General features: G+C 39.0%; 1 protein-coding gene across 1 annotated transcript in view; it reads right to left on the bottom strand.

Moving 5' to 3' along the window:
• pdgfc (platelet derived growth factor c) overlaps positions 1-13,655 on the bottom strand; it is a 52,877-nt gene extending 39,222 nt beyond the window's left edge. Inside the window, exon 1 of the mRNA XM_087852372.1 lies at positions 12,929-13,655. Coding sequence (XP_087708498.1) covers positions 12,929-13,106 — 178 coding nt within the window. The 5' untranslated portion in view covers positions 13,107-13,655. The remainder of the gene's footprint in view (positions 1-12,928) is intronic.
• Between the last annotated feature and the right edge of the window lie 463 nt (positions 13,656-14,118).

Raw genomic sequence — 14,118 nt, forward strand, 5'->3', positions numbered from 1 at the left:
AAACATGCTAAACCTAGAAACTAAACAAAACTCAAAGAAATAAACAGCGTTTTTTTGTCCTATTGAAATGTTCATTACCTGACGTGGCAGAGTGCCCGCTTTATGTCATGTCAATGATCACCGGTGTGGAGATAAACTCAATATTTCCGCTCAGACTCTGAACACTGTCTTTAACTTCATTTAAGATCGAAGGCCTTTAATACACATAACGCTAGACATTTAAGACCTTTCAGGGGATTTATCGCCATTCTTGTTTCCACTTGTATCCAGATGTAACACAATTCTATGTCAACAACAACATTAAGCACCTCTTAGTCACAGTGGATATTTTGACTTTCCAGTCACGGATCTGTCTAATACATTAATAAAGGCTCGTCTGACCCATGTATTGTGCGTTCTGGCACAGCTTATTGGCACACATGTGCTTTTCCTGCTAATACAAGCCTGCTGTGAGAAATGCCACACCCAATGGTGTAGTTAAATGGCATAATACCTAGTAGTAAAACACATTATGCCCAGTACTTCCTAAATGACAATATTCTGCTTTAAAGGTGCCATAAATATTATCGCACCGTTTCTGTATTTCACATTTATAACAGTTCTAAATTTGTTGCCATCTTCTAATCGCACCGTGGTCCCTGTGTGTAATTCCACATCATCGAGTTTCTCAAATGTCGTATGCCTCAAGTGATACTGAGCTATGCAACATCTGGGCACTGAGCCCTTTATATCATGCCCATCTGCACCAAACACAACCACAATCACATTCCCTTTTAATCATTAAGTACAATCTGTTTAAAGCATTTAGCATGAAAACAAGCTCAGAGAGCTATTCAACATTAAACTAGAATTCATGTTCCAAAAAAAAGTGAAAGAAAGAAGTGTCAAGGGATCCCTTACTAACCCACTATAAGATTCCCTGCTGAATGAATAAAGCGCGCTCTTCCAGTAAGTTACTTTGTTTTGCCAGCTTTTTTTTCAGTGTACAAGGACAGCAGCCCTGCAACAAATTGCCACATTAACACAGTGTATCATATTCATCACAATTCTGTTCAGTACATTGTGAATGGAATACAAAAGGCCAAGCCAAGTGTCTGCATATCTCTTTACAATCTTTTGTAGAAAGGCTTTTAGTTAATCTTTGGCGCTTGTTGGTTCTTGCAGGAAATACAACCACATGTATCTTCACTGCATGTATAACAAGAAATAGATGTTAATTTATTGGCCCAACATGAAAACAAACAATATCAAATTTTGAACATTATTATAAGAAAATCCGTGGAAATTCTACTTCAGATGTCATCTTTGTGAGGAGTAATATTATGTTTTGTCTTAATTTGTTCTCTGTTCCCAGTTCCAGCTTAATCAGGTGATTGACAAACAAATAATTCATGCTTTAAACTTGATCCCATATGATGATGTTGCGTCCATTATTACATTCGACATTTGAAGAAGCTCCAAATTCCACAAGTAAAATTGCTTCCCTTTCGTATCCAACAAACTGTAAGTTCCTACGCCAAAGATTTACCTTGAAGTCAAAACACTTCCCAGCGCCACAGGATAACCCTGCACCACAACATACTTGAGTAAAAGTAAAAGTCACTCATGTTTTTGTTAAAAAGAAACTGCTGAAGGTCCTGTTCTGCATGCAGACAGTGATACATGAACATGCTCACACACAGTTGGCAAATCATTCTGGTCAGTCATAAGACCTAATAGCTAATGTGTATTTTCATTCCAGCTGGACTGGAAATGAAACGGATACCCTCTCTTGGGGATCCAAGCGTAAGCACGCCGGGGGTGACTACATCCAGCATGCCTGAAAACCTATTTGTGCTTTGGGAAAAGCCATACATTCTCAAAATAGTACGTGTGATTAGGTTACCGACTCTGTATGGCACTGGCATAGCATCGTATATCACATCTCACCATGTGCTAGATGACATAATCCAACCAGCATGAGACGGCAGTGTACCAGTGATTACTGGGACAGGTGTGCTTTTTATTTCACCCCTTAAATGCATTAAAGATGGGATATTTCACATCCCCATTTAATAGCTTCTGGTTCTTTTCTCACTCTCCTCCAGTGGCACATAAACAAGAAATAAAGCTCATTTAATTTCCATTGGAATTTGTTTAGTGACTGAAAACTGAAAGCAAAAGAAATAACTTCATATATACTCAGAATATTGAATCATGTTGTACATATCCAGTTACCTCCATAAGCAACACATGAAAAGTATAAGTTCACTGATATGCTAAATAGTTCAGCTATGCATGCATGAGCCAAAAACAGCCCAAAGACCTTGACCTGATGCACACCATGCTGCAAGGGATAAAATATTTACTTTAGCATTGATTCTTGTAGACTGTAATCGATCAGGTAAAAGATGTCCCTGAACGGTAGAGTAGTTCAAGTAGTCCCACGCAGATGTATTTTTTCCTGCTCAGATTGGTGCGCAAGTTGATTAAACACAAAGGAAACTGCCAAGTCTCTACTGAACGAAAACAAGAAGATACCCACTATAAGCTGTAGTTTGTATTGCAAGGCATTACACGCACTGTAATGAAAATATTTAACTACAGAAGCCTGGAAATATATGCCAACAATGCACCTGACAAACAGTCCACATTTACACGACACTGTACAGCTTTTTCTATGATTGGACTTGGGTTGTAGTATACTGCACAGCTTTGTTATAAGTTCATAAAATATAATGCCTGCTTTTAAAGTTGTTTTACTGATTAAATAAAAACATACAGGCTTGTTTATGCCCAATCCAATGAAATGTATTCTTTCCAAATGTGTGCTGTAAATACAGATTTCGCTTTTTATATTCAAAATTATGTTTTTTAAGTTAGTAAAATGCTGCCATTATGTACAGATCATTGGCTTATTCTCATAAACTGCCAGAACTACACATTAAGCACTGATCTGTCTAATACTGAGCTGTATGACGGTGTTCACACATCGCTAACTCTTGCTGCCTCTTTCTAAAATTAGCATGCTTAATGATGGTGCTTGATAACCATGAAATATCTCTGCTGCATCAGATGAACCTAGTCTCAGTTTCACACATGATGAGCCCTTCTCATCATAATGAAGAGGAAGGGGGACAGCTGGGATTATTTGTGCCACAGTGTTGGGTCTTCATACTATAATCCCTGATTCATGGCTCCACTGTTTACTTTCCTCTAAGATATATGCCCCATTTTGGCATGGATCTTAGACTTAGCAGTGTCCTAAAACAGAGCAACTTTTCACAAATAGCTGCAGTTTAAAAACAAAAAAAAGGTTTTAGAAGCTCTAGATGTTTAGATTCTTAGCCACCATGAAACTGCACTAAAAAAACATGCGAAGGGTCCCAAATTTCTTCTGAAGCATGACAATCACTCCAAGTAGAGCCAGACTCATAAAGATCTATCATCAGTGAGACGCTCCCATAAATCCCTGATCTCAGTTCCATCAAGTCAGTCCAACAGAAGCAACTCACCCAGCCTAAACCAACAGAAGACCTCCAAGTTCTTCAAATTGCCTGAAGAAATTTACTCATTAAGTGCCATTAAGACCACAGAACCAGATAAAGCCGTTTATAGGACTGCTTTTGAACCCATGCTATCTATGTTATTAAACAGTTATTATGGTATTGCATCTGGTTAACATTAGACATTAGAGATAAGTAAGGATGATTGTGTAAGAAAACAGTTCCAGTTCCACCTTATCTACATTAGTTTAGAGCTTTTATTTTCCTTAGTAACTACCAGATAGATAGATAGATAGATAGATAGATAGATAGATAGATAGATAGATAGTGAATCTGAAGAGTCAAAACAGGACAGTGAAATACCTCTGTGATAGAAGGTGATGACATCTGCCACGTTATGCAGACATGCCAGAGACGGTAACCAAGGTCAACTCATCTCACTGCCAAGATATTTAGTCAAGGCTGGAATTCCAGTTACCGTAAGAAAACCAATACTCACAGGACAACTGAGGTCTGTGTTAAAACTGTGCCACATTGGCCAGGTTTCAAACTTCACAGCCTCAAGATGATCCAGATATTTTATCAATGGAACCTCCTGTTTTAGAGGGAATCTGTTTTGTTACAACAAGAATGACACTGATTCGTGTCAGACTTTGATCGAACAATTTTTTAGAGCTCCTCCCTCTTTTTTAAACATTACTATCATAGTTTTTATATTACAAGGCTTCAGAGATAAGTGCAATTTCTTGCCTTGACATGTTTTGTTTTCAGAGCTAAATGTGCCTAAATTACGACTGTGCAACTCAAATTCTTATGCAGCCCATATTAAAGAAAGTGAAATATATACAACCATGGAAATGAGATATAAACAATAGAGGGGATAGATTACTTTGATTAGAGTGACAAATTACCTAAATGAAAATGGAATACAACTTACATTGTGATGGTCATCTGTTAATGCAGCCCTTTGTCTCATTCAATGATGCAATAAAAATAAGCATATTTTGCTCTATGGATGTATTTTTCTCCAAAAGAAGTAATAATATAAATCAGTAACCATTTTTTTCCAGTAAGAAAATGCAAATTCTGTTTTGAACACCATGTTAATTTACAGAGAATAGCTGGTATTTGCTGTGATAAGTAACTTTTGCTTTAGCCTGATATACTGAATTAGTCCGACACTTCATCAGACTATGAGAATAAGCACACTCTGGAAAACATGCATTTAAACCAGAATTTCTCCTTTTCCTTTTGCTTTGTTTTATTCACCCTGCTTCATGTGTAACTGCTTTGTTCTGTGCCAGCTAGTCATGCTGTACCTACTTGAGTTATTGTACCAAAGCAGCTGATAACATTCACCAAGTCCTTCCATTTATGGAGCTAAATTGCTTTTCGATTTAAGTAATTTCATTTTGTTGATAAGGAAAAAAACATGATAGAAAAGTTATCTGTATTTATTTTGCTTGTGAAGTATAATATAACATTTTTAACAATGTGAGTGAAATGGCAGCTTTCAGAACAACTATTCACCAGGAAACACTGACAAAGCTGAACATTTGAAATGATATCGTCTGCTCTCAATTCTTATCTGGAAGCTGGTAATATTTCAGAAAGTGGATTTCTTATTTGAGGGCAGCAGACAGAGACAGGACAATGAGCCTGCTACAGACAGCTGATAAGAAACTGTAAGCAAAGAAACACAGCAAGAAAAGATATTATTTTACAACAATATTTATCCTTTTACAGCATGAAAATGAATGTTTCCTCACTAACATCCTGATTTTTCACTTTCAAATGCACTAGAGTACATAAAGTGGACCTACTGAACATCTACAGTGGGGCAAAAAAGTATTTAGTCAGCCACCGATTGTGCAAGTTCCCCCACTTAAAATGATGACAGAGGTCAGTAATTTGCACCAGAGGTACACTTCAACTGTGAGAGACAGAATGTGAAAAAAAAATCCATGAATTCACATGGTAGGATTTGTAAAGAATTTATTCGTAAATCAGGGTGGAAAATAAGTATTTGGTCACCTCAAACAAGGAAAATCCCTGGCTCTCACAGACCTGTAACATCTTCTGTAAGAAGCTTTTCTGTCCCCCACTCGTTACCTGTATGAATGGCACCTGTTTGACCTCATCATCTGTATAAAAGACACCTGTCCACAGCCTCAACCAGTCAGACTCCAAACTCCGCCATGGCCAAGACCAAAGAGCTTTCGAAGGACACCAGGAAAAGAATTGTAGACCTGCACCAGACTGGGAAGAGTGAATCTACAATAGGCAAGCAGCTTGGTGTGAAAAAATCAACTGTGGGAGCAATCATCAGAAAATGGAAGACATACAAGACCACTGATAATCTCCCTCGATCTGGGGCTCCACGCAAGATCTCATCCCGTGGGGTCAAAATGATCATGAGAACGGTGAGCAAAGATCCCAGAACCACACGGGGGGACCTGGTGAATGACCTGCAGAGAGCTGGGACCAAAGTAACAAAGGTCACCATCAGTAACACACTACAACGGCAGGGAATCAAATCCCGCAGTGCCAGACGTGTTCCGCTGCTGAAGCCAGTGCATGTCCAGGCCCGTCTGAAGTTTGCCAGAGAGCACATGGATGATACAGCAGAGGATTGGGAGAATGTCATGTGGTCAGATGAAACCAAAGTAGAACTTTTTGGTATAAACTCAACTCGTCGTGTTTGGAGGAAGAAGAATACTGAGTTGCATCCCAAGAACACCATACCTACTGTGAAGCATGGGGGTGGAAACATCATGCTATGGGGCTGTTTTTCTGCCAAGGGGACAGGACGACTGATCCCTGTTAAGGACAGAATGAATGGGGCCAAGTATCGTGAGATTTTGAGCCAAAACCTCCTTCCATCAGTGAGAACTTTGAAGATGAAACGAGGCTGGGTCTTCCAACATGACAATGATCCAAAACACACCGCCCGGGCAACAAAGGAGTGGCTCCGTAAGAAGCATTTGAAAGTCCTGGAGTGGCCTAGCCAGTCTCCAGACCTCAACCCCATAGAAAATCTGTGGCGGGAGTTGAAAGTCCGTGTTGCTCGGCGACAGCCCCAAAACATCACTGCTCTTGAGAAGATCTGCATGGAGGAATGGGCCAAAATACCAGCTACTGTGTGTGCAAACCTGGTAAAGACCTATAGTAAACGTTTGACCTCTGTTATTGCCAACAAAGGTTATGTTACAAAGTATTGAGTTGTATTTTTGTTATTGACCAAATACTTATTTTCCACCCTGATTTACGAATAAATTCTTTACAAATCCTACCATGTGAATTCATGGATTTTTTTTTTCACATTCTGTCTCTCACAGTTGAAGTGTACCTCTGGTGCAAATTACTGACCTCTGTCATCATTTTAAGTGGGGGAACTTGCACAATCGGTGGCTGACTAAATACTTTTTTGCCCCACTGTAAATCTATTCAAACTTAAGTAACTTACTCCATGCCTACTAAGATGAAGATGTACTGTGTTCACATTTCCAAAAACAGATTTTATGAAAGACTTAACCAACCCTTTAGTTTGCAGGTTCTTTCATGCATTCTGTCTCCATGAAGGAATTTGAAAAAGATCCTCTTTGGGATGAAAACAGTCCATTTTAAAATGTTAAACACATGTTTTAGGAAATGTGGATAGGTTTTAGCCAATGTAAAACTGACAGGCACCTATTCATGTTGACACTTGAAGTTACTTAACTTTGAAAAAAGAGGGCAGTCTTACAATTTCGCAATACAGCGGAAAAATAAATCTTAACAAAAAATTCCATACTTTCAGCTGCATCCCATGATGACTTGGATCCAATTTTATAGAAGATTACCTTTGTGCTTCCATGTATCTCTCAGTGATACTTAAAATAATGCTGAATAGTAGGAATGGCTGCTGTTGACCAAACTACTGAATGCCTTTACATGGGAAGTAATGAATGAATAACTGTGGGATGTTTTGAAAACACTGCTCATTTTTTCCTTTTATTCTATTATCAGTTAGACATTAATTAGTTAGTAATATCGTTGAAATCATTAGATAGAAAGAAAAGGTTGTTTCCATGTACACAGAAAATCTGATTTTGTTAAGAGACCAAGTTGTTCCCTCAAAGATCAACTCGCTGTTACTTCCTACTTGTTACATATTGTTGCTATTTCAAGAATTTATTCTCATCATATTGTAATGCAGTGGATGATCCCTTACTATTGTGCCTCGCAAGGAAGAAACAAGCAATAATAAAAGCCCAAAAGGTAGCAGGCAAGTTGAAAGGCTCATAGCATAATCACAGTGCTTTAAATCAGAAGACAGGAATTCAAGTCCCAGCTTGGATTGCTATTATCATCTTTTCAGTTTGCTTTTTTTTATATAATTTTTTTTTCAACTTTGTCTTTTCTGTGAATTTTCTTTTAGATTTAAGCGCCCACACTATGTGTTTAGTTTTATAAAAACACTATTGTTTGCATTAAACCATAACCTTTCCCGTTAACCACCAAAACAAACTTCCGCCATATCCAACAGGTTTGTCCATCATTTCCTTGCAGCACAAGCAAAGCATTTTCTTGCAATCCATTTAATGGAAGTGAATCCATTTAATATGCTGAGGGACGATTGAACTTTATAGCACCACGATGCATGATGAAAAATGCATGAAAAAGACTAGCCAGTGCAATGCAATTTGAAGCCTTTGGGGGTGGAGAACAGGTTGCAGTGACTGGTGGAAGTCAAAGCTAAGCTAAAAGGAAAATGACAGTTCACAGGTTGGGAGAAGGAAATCTTCAAATAAAGTAAAATTATGTGTGTAAAACTGACACAAAAACATTATGTGGTCCACTATTTTACTGTTTCTGGATGTGCTGCTGCAAAGAGGCAATGAAAGTAATTTGTTTTTTTTGGAGAATGAGGTTTCAGTCCCCTTCTCCAAAGAGCGGATGCACATCCCTTGACGGTTACATCAGGAAGGCATCTGGTGTAAAAATCTCCCAAATCAAATTTGTGGAACTACCCACTGTGGTGACCCCTTATGAATAAGGAGCAGTGGAAAGTAGCTTTAAGGTATTAGTCCCCTCCCCCCCTCCTGCATTTTGTTTGTATAACAAAATGGTCTTCATTATACCACTGGCAGCCAAAGCATTGTGTGCAGCGAAGAAAAATTCACAAACGAAGCCAAGAAAAGACAGAATAGGTTTCTATAGATACTATTTTTCCTCACTAGAGCTTAAACCTATGACCCAGAGCCCCCGGAAAGCCTCTTGAGGTGGTGGGAGAGACGGTGCACTGGCTGCCTGAAATGACAAACAGCAGGCAGGCGGTGGCATGCTTTGCTTGCCAAATACAGCACTCCATGTTCAAATAGTGCTGACAGGAAAAACATAGACACTTTTATCCAGGGTCCCCCACTCTGGAGTGAGATGTTGAGGGGAAAATTTCCTCTTGCCAGAAGACACAGACCTGCCTGTATCCAGTGGTTTCTACTGCTACTGTTGTGGAAAATTCACATAAGTGCATTTTTTTTCCTCTTACTAACACTAAATGGTTATTCAGAAGCTGGTGTATTTAGTGACTTCCATATTAGACAGAGAAAAGAAGCCAAACTCGTTTGTATAAATGAAGAAAATCCATCACGTTCACTCAGCAAACAAAAACCCTGATAAACCTCCTTATAATTGTGTTTTTCATCTCACTATAGTGATCTCCTTGGTGTAACGTCTGCCCTCTGTGCTTCCCACTGAGTTTCTTGAACATTCAGGCCATCCATTTTCTTTGATGGTTTTAATTCAGACAAGCATACCAGCTGCTATTGCACTGCCCAATACAATGATTAACTGCATAGTGCTGCATTCATTCATTCAAGCATATCCATCAAAGCACGGATCCCCCTAAGTGGAAACAAACTTTCAGGGTCAGGAAACATCTAACCTGTATAAAAGAATGAGTTGAAATTCCAAGGCAGGCACATTTTGTTTGACTGGTTTCAGAGTCATAGTTGTAATTTCATATTTGAACCCAGAGCTAAGCACTATGGAAACCACTTAAAATAACATGGTGGATACATGAATGCCAGCTGGTCACGTTTAGTAGAAGAGGCTTGACCCATTACAAATGACTATGTTTGGTCTCGTCAGGGCAGATTTTGTAACAGTGGGCTGAGAACAAAAAAACAAAAAACAAAGACATTATACTTCTTCTTAACTTTAACAATTACACAATACGCATACTGTACAATATAACATAATAGTATCATAATTTGTATGAAATGCTTGTTTCACCTTAAAGAGTAGGACAGTGATTTTTATTAGTTTTTTATGTTTTTACTATATTGTCATTGTGTCATCTGTTTAAAATTATTTCAACTTTAGAGAGAGAAAGACACAAATTTAAAGCTCTGTCACGAACACCTGCTCCACCGAGTACAATTAAAGTTTTTAGATGCATTAATCCTTGAATAAAAGTTGACCCAAAGTCAAAAAGTGCTTTCACTCAGCCAGATAAACTAAACTTAATTTAGTTTCAGCATAAACGTTTCAGCTCTATGATGAAATATTTCTTACAAAAAAACATGCTTCTTAGGAGTTGCAATTTACTTCTTGCCTTAAGTGATTTTGTACACAGGCTAAGATCTTTGACTCTTTATTAAATTACCAAGTATTTCTCAAGGCAGTTGGTAATCTTTTAAATACTGTGGCTAGGCAAGCCTTAGAAGTACTTTAGCTGTCAATCACTTAAATGAATAGGATTTTGCCGGCAACCAAAATGACTCCTCCTCCTTTGCTACTCTACAAATATGCTATTAACAGCTGTTCTCAGCTATCGGAGAATAAACAAATATTGTGCTCTATGTTACACCTGAAAAAGTCACGATTCATACGAGGCCACCCAGTATGTTCCCGGTGCAAATGTCTTGTTTGTCTATATCATAATCATAATCCACTGAATGTATAATGCTCCTCTGTCCTCCATCTATGTATAAGTGGTACACTGCATATGTTCCCTATAGGCCGTTGACCCGTATGACCCCAGTCCTCCCTCTAATCTCTTAATCTTTAGCGGAACAGCAGCCTCTGTGATCATTGGCAGGTCTAGTGTGGTGCATACCTTCCTCCAGTGGTGCTCGGGGGGTTATGTGGGAATATCACAGGTAATCCGCATCTCCTACAAATATCTGTTGCTGGATTTTTCTGAAAATATCTGGCTCTCTGCTTATGGGTGGCCTTGGCAAAAAAAACATGGCCTTCTTTGGGAAAGAGAAGGCAAACCACTTAACTCGGAGAAGTGATATAAGAGGTGCCCCTGAGATGACCTGTGTGATTGGGAAGCTGAGATGGAGCTTTAGCTGGGTTTGCAGTGTTGACAACTGGTATCAGGCCATCACTGCATAATGAAACAAGCTTATAGGCTATTAAATAATAAGTCAATCAGTGCTACATCATAGTACACAGACTGTGAATCATGTTGTTTCATCACAAATCAAAATCCTGTCTCATATAAAGTATGTTTTATGATGATATAAACTCCTGATTTCCTCTTGCAAAGGCTTGAGAATGAAAGTAATACTCGCTAGATCCGATCCTCTGATGTTATTTGCTTCATTCCAGAGAGGTAGGCTTAAATGATGGTATGCCTTTCTGGCAAAAACAGGACAACATTGTTGTTTCTAACTTTTTCAGAAACAGCAATGTTGTTTTACCTTTAATAAAACAATATGTTGAAGACCAAAGGCTGGGGTAGCGCTTGAGCTAGATTGATACATGTACTTTCCTTCAGCGCTATTTCATTTTCAGAACCTTACACTACACAGCTCCTTTGTAGTGACTGGAGAAGTCATTTTCAGCAGTGTTTCCTCTTAATAACCATGAAACCCTATAGTCATGTGGCAAACACATAAAAATGACATTCACAACACCGTAACATAATTCTCACCAGTGGAGGAAAGAAATGTTGATGGTATTTATTACCCCAAAACACAGAATTTAGATTTCAGAGTTCATTTTGAGAGTTTTTCTCCAAATCATTCATTGTGACAGATGGTTACTCTGCACAGCTCTGGCTCTCAATGGGAGATGGTGCCCTCTGATATCTTATGGAGTCATCAACAGCCGCTTGCCAAGTTTAATACGACTGGGGACCGTAACTCTCCAGGCAACTACTACTAAACATGCCAGACAGGTCTGGCTTTCTCCCCTCCGTCAGATCGATATCAAATTGTCTCACAGAGCATCTGCAATCAAGCACAGCAGAATAGAGCACTCAGACACTCCAGTCAAAGGTTACAGACGGTCTGGCCAGCTTTGCCCTCAGCCAAAGTGTGACCGCCTTTTTAAAGAGTTCCTTGACAGTTTAACATCTCCCCCACCACACTTCCCCTCCACCCCCTTCATCACTCTCCCTGCCCTCCCTCCCTCCTCTCTGTTGTTTTCCTTTCTCAGCCGTCCTGATTAAACCTGGATATCCCACCAGGAGGCTCTGATTTCCCAACCCTGACTGTTACTGTAGTGAAGTCAGAGCTGCATGTCCTCACACAAGTCGAGTCAAACCTACTGGTTACTGAAGATCAAGAAATGTATGAAGATTAACCATATCTACAAGATATAGATACTTTAAGCTATGTGATACATAGTCTGCTTCTATGTTATGACTTGTTATGTGCTTCACATAAGCAAAATAATAATAAAACAAAAGGTTCACATGCACAGGATCGGTCACACATAAAGCTTTTTGGACTTACATTTCTTGTACCAGCATGTCTTGGCTTCTTTTGTAATTCTTATAAACTTTCGTCATTCATATGCAGGATATATGAAGTTTGTTATGAAGAGATAATGTCAGCACTGGGAATATAAGGGATCAAGATATAAAACTTAAAATAAGCCAAAACTAATAATCATAATACACAATCTTAAGTATTAAATTAAGATCTGAAAGATGCTTACAACAACAAAGAACAACAAAGACTGTCAAATTCCCCATGATGGCAAAACAATCACTGGAGGCTAATTATTTACTTACTTAGCTAAACGCAGTTATACTCTTGTCATTAGCATGGAAATAAAATCAAACAGGGAAAAACGGGGGGAAGGATTTCAGAATTAGTGAAGTTCATTGGAGTCATTTCACATGAGCCCCAAATTACATCGCCCTGAGTGACTGCTCCTGAATGAATGGAGCCTTTTTTTATGATCACAAGAAAAACTTCTCCCGAGGGGCAAGGAATTTCAGAAGGGTTTCCCCTTTTAAGCATACGGGGTACGCTTTAAAGGGTAATACTGCACTTCCTATCCTGGATAATACTGTTTGAACTAAATAAAACGCTTCTATTCATTCAAAAGATCTACATTTTGAAAGGAATGTCTTTAAGCCCAGTAAAATGAGCATCTAGGTTGTGTGAGCAATCATTCAAAAAACTTTTAAGAATGAACTAGAATGCATCGAAACTCACCGTTTTGCTCCTTTACGCTTGGTAGGGGAAATTTGCTGACGTGACTTGATTCAGCTTCCGAGCCATATTGTTGGAGAAGCGATGCAAGAAGGAATATTAATGGAAGGATCATTTGGATGAGTGGTAGCCGGCGATCACAAAGCGCTGTAGACGGGACGGTTTGTATCACCACACACATGCGTCGTTTACAGGGCACCAGTGCTGTTTCGGACACATTTGGAGAGGATAAGCGCAGAGTAAAATCCACTTAATTTTAAGCATCAGTCCTTCGGAAGAAAGTTCGGGAACAAAATGTTAACTTGAGAAGTTAGAACGACTCCTCTGCAGAGGTTCCGAACCTGCCGCTGCTGCGCAGAGCAAATGCGCACCTGTTGGTTCAATGGGAAGTTGAGCAAAGTTTACTTTTATGTTGTTATAATCCCGGTATTAGTTATAAAAAACACCCCTGTGCACGCATATAATCTACGCGACGAGAACATTAGAAAGACACAGTCGCATTTTGGGTAAAGCGCGCGTCCACGGTGCGTTCTTCACTCCGTCTGATAAATCCCTGCAGATCTTTACGCATTACAGCAAAGGCTCACACACAGAGACAGCGAGAGAGTGAAGCAACTTGATACAGCCTGTACTTAGAAACCATTCGCAACACCGAGACGTTTTCTGTTTTCTGGCGCGGTCTAGAGTCATAACTTGGAGTCTGAGATAAAATATCGCTGCGCGCCCGGGGTTGGCTTTTTGGAGACTGGCAACTGACGGCACAACAGGTGCTATACATAAAGTACAACTTCTCAGCGGAGGAAACTCCCAGGATGTTAACTATTCAGTTGCTGCCTGGTTTAGCGAGGTGTTTCACTCCCTTACGGGTCCATTTTATGTTTGTTTTGTTTGTTTGATGGTTTCACACTTTTTAAATAATTTCTAGCCAAAAGTTTCAGCCTCACACAGTCTGTTGTTAAGGATAAGGTTTACATAAGCGGTAATACTTTTGGAAATATATCTTTAAAACTAAACTTAAAACACTATAACACCAGATTAAACGATTAGCCTATATTGTAAATATAAAGATAAGAATAGAGATACAAAAAATGTGAAGGAGACATTTTAGGCTATTTCTGGATTTTTTTTTTAAGGGACACATTTCACTTTCTGCTGTGTGCACACCCACTGTCTTACCAGTCCTTTATTTGTTT

This window comes from Neolamprologus brichardi, chromosome 2, assembly GCF_056152115.1.
Source record: "Neolamprologus brichardi isolate AB-2024 chromosome 2, ASM5615211v1, whole genome shotgun sequence".
NCBI classification, from domain to species: Eukaryota; Metazoa; Chordata; class Actinopteri; order Cichliformes; family Cichlidae; genus Neolamprologus; species Neolamprologus brichardi.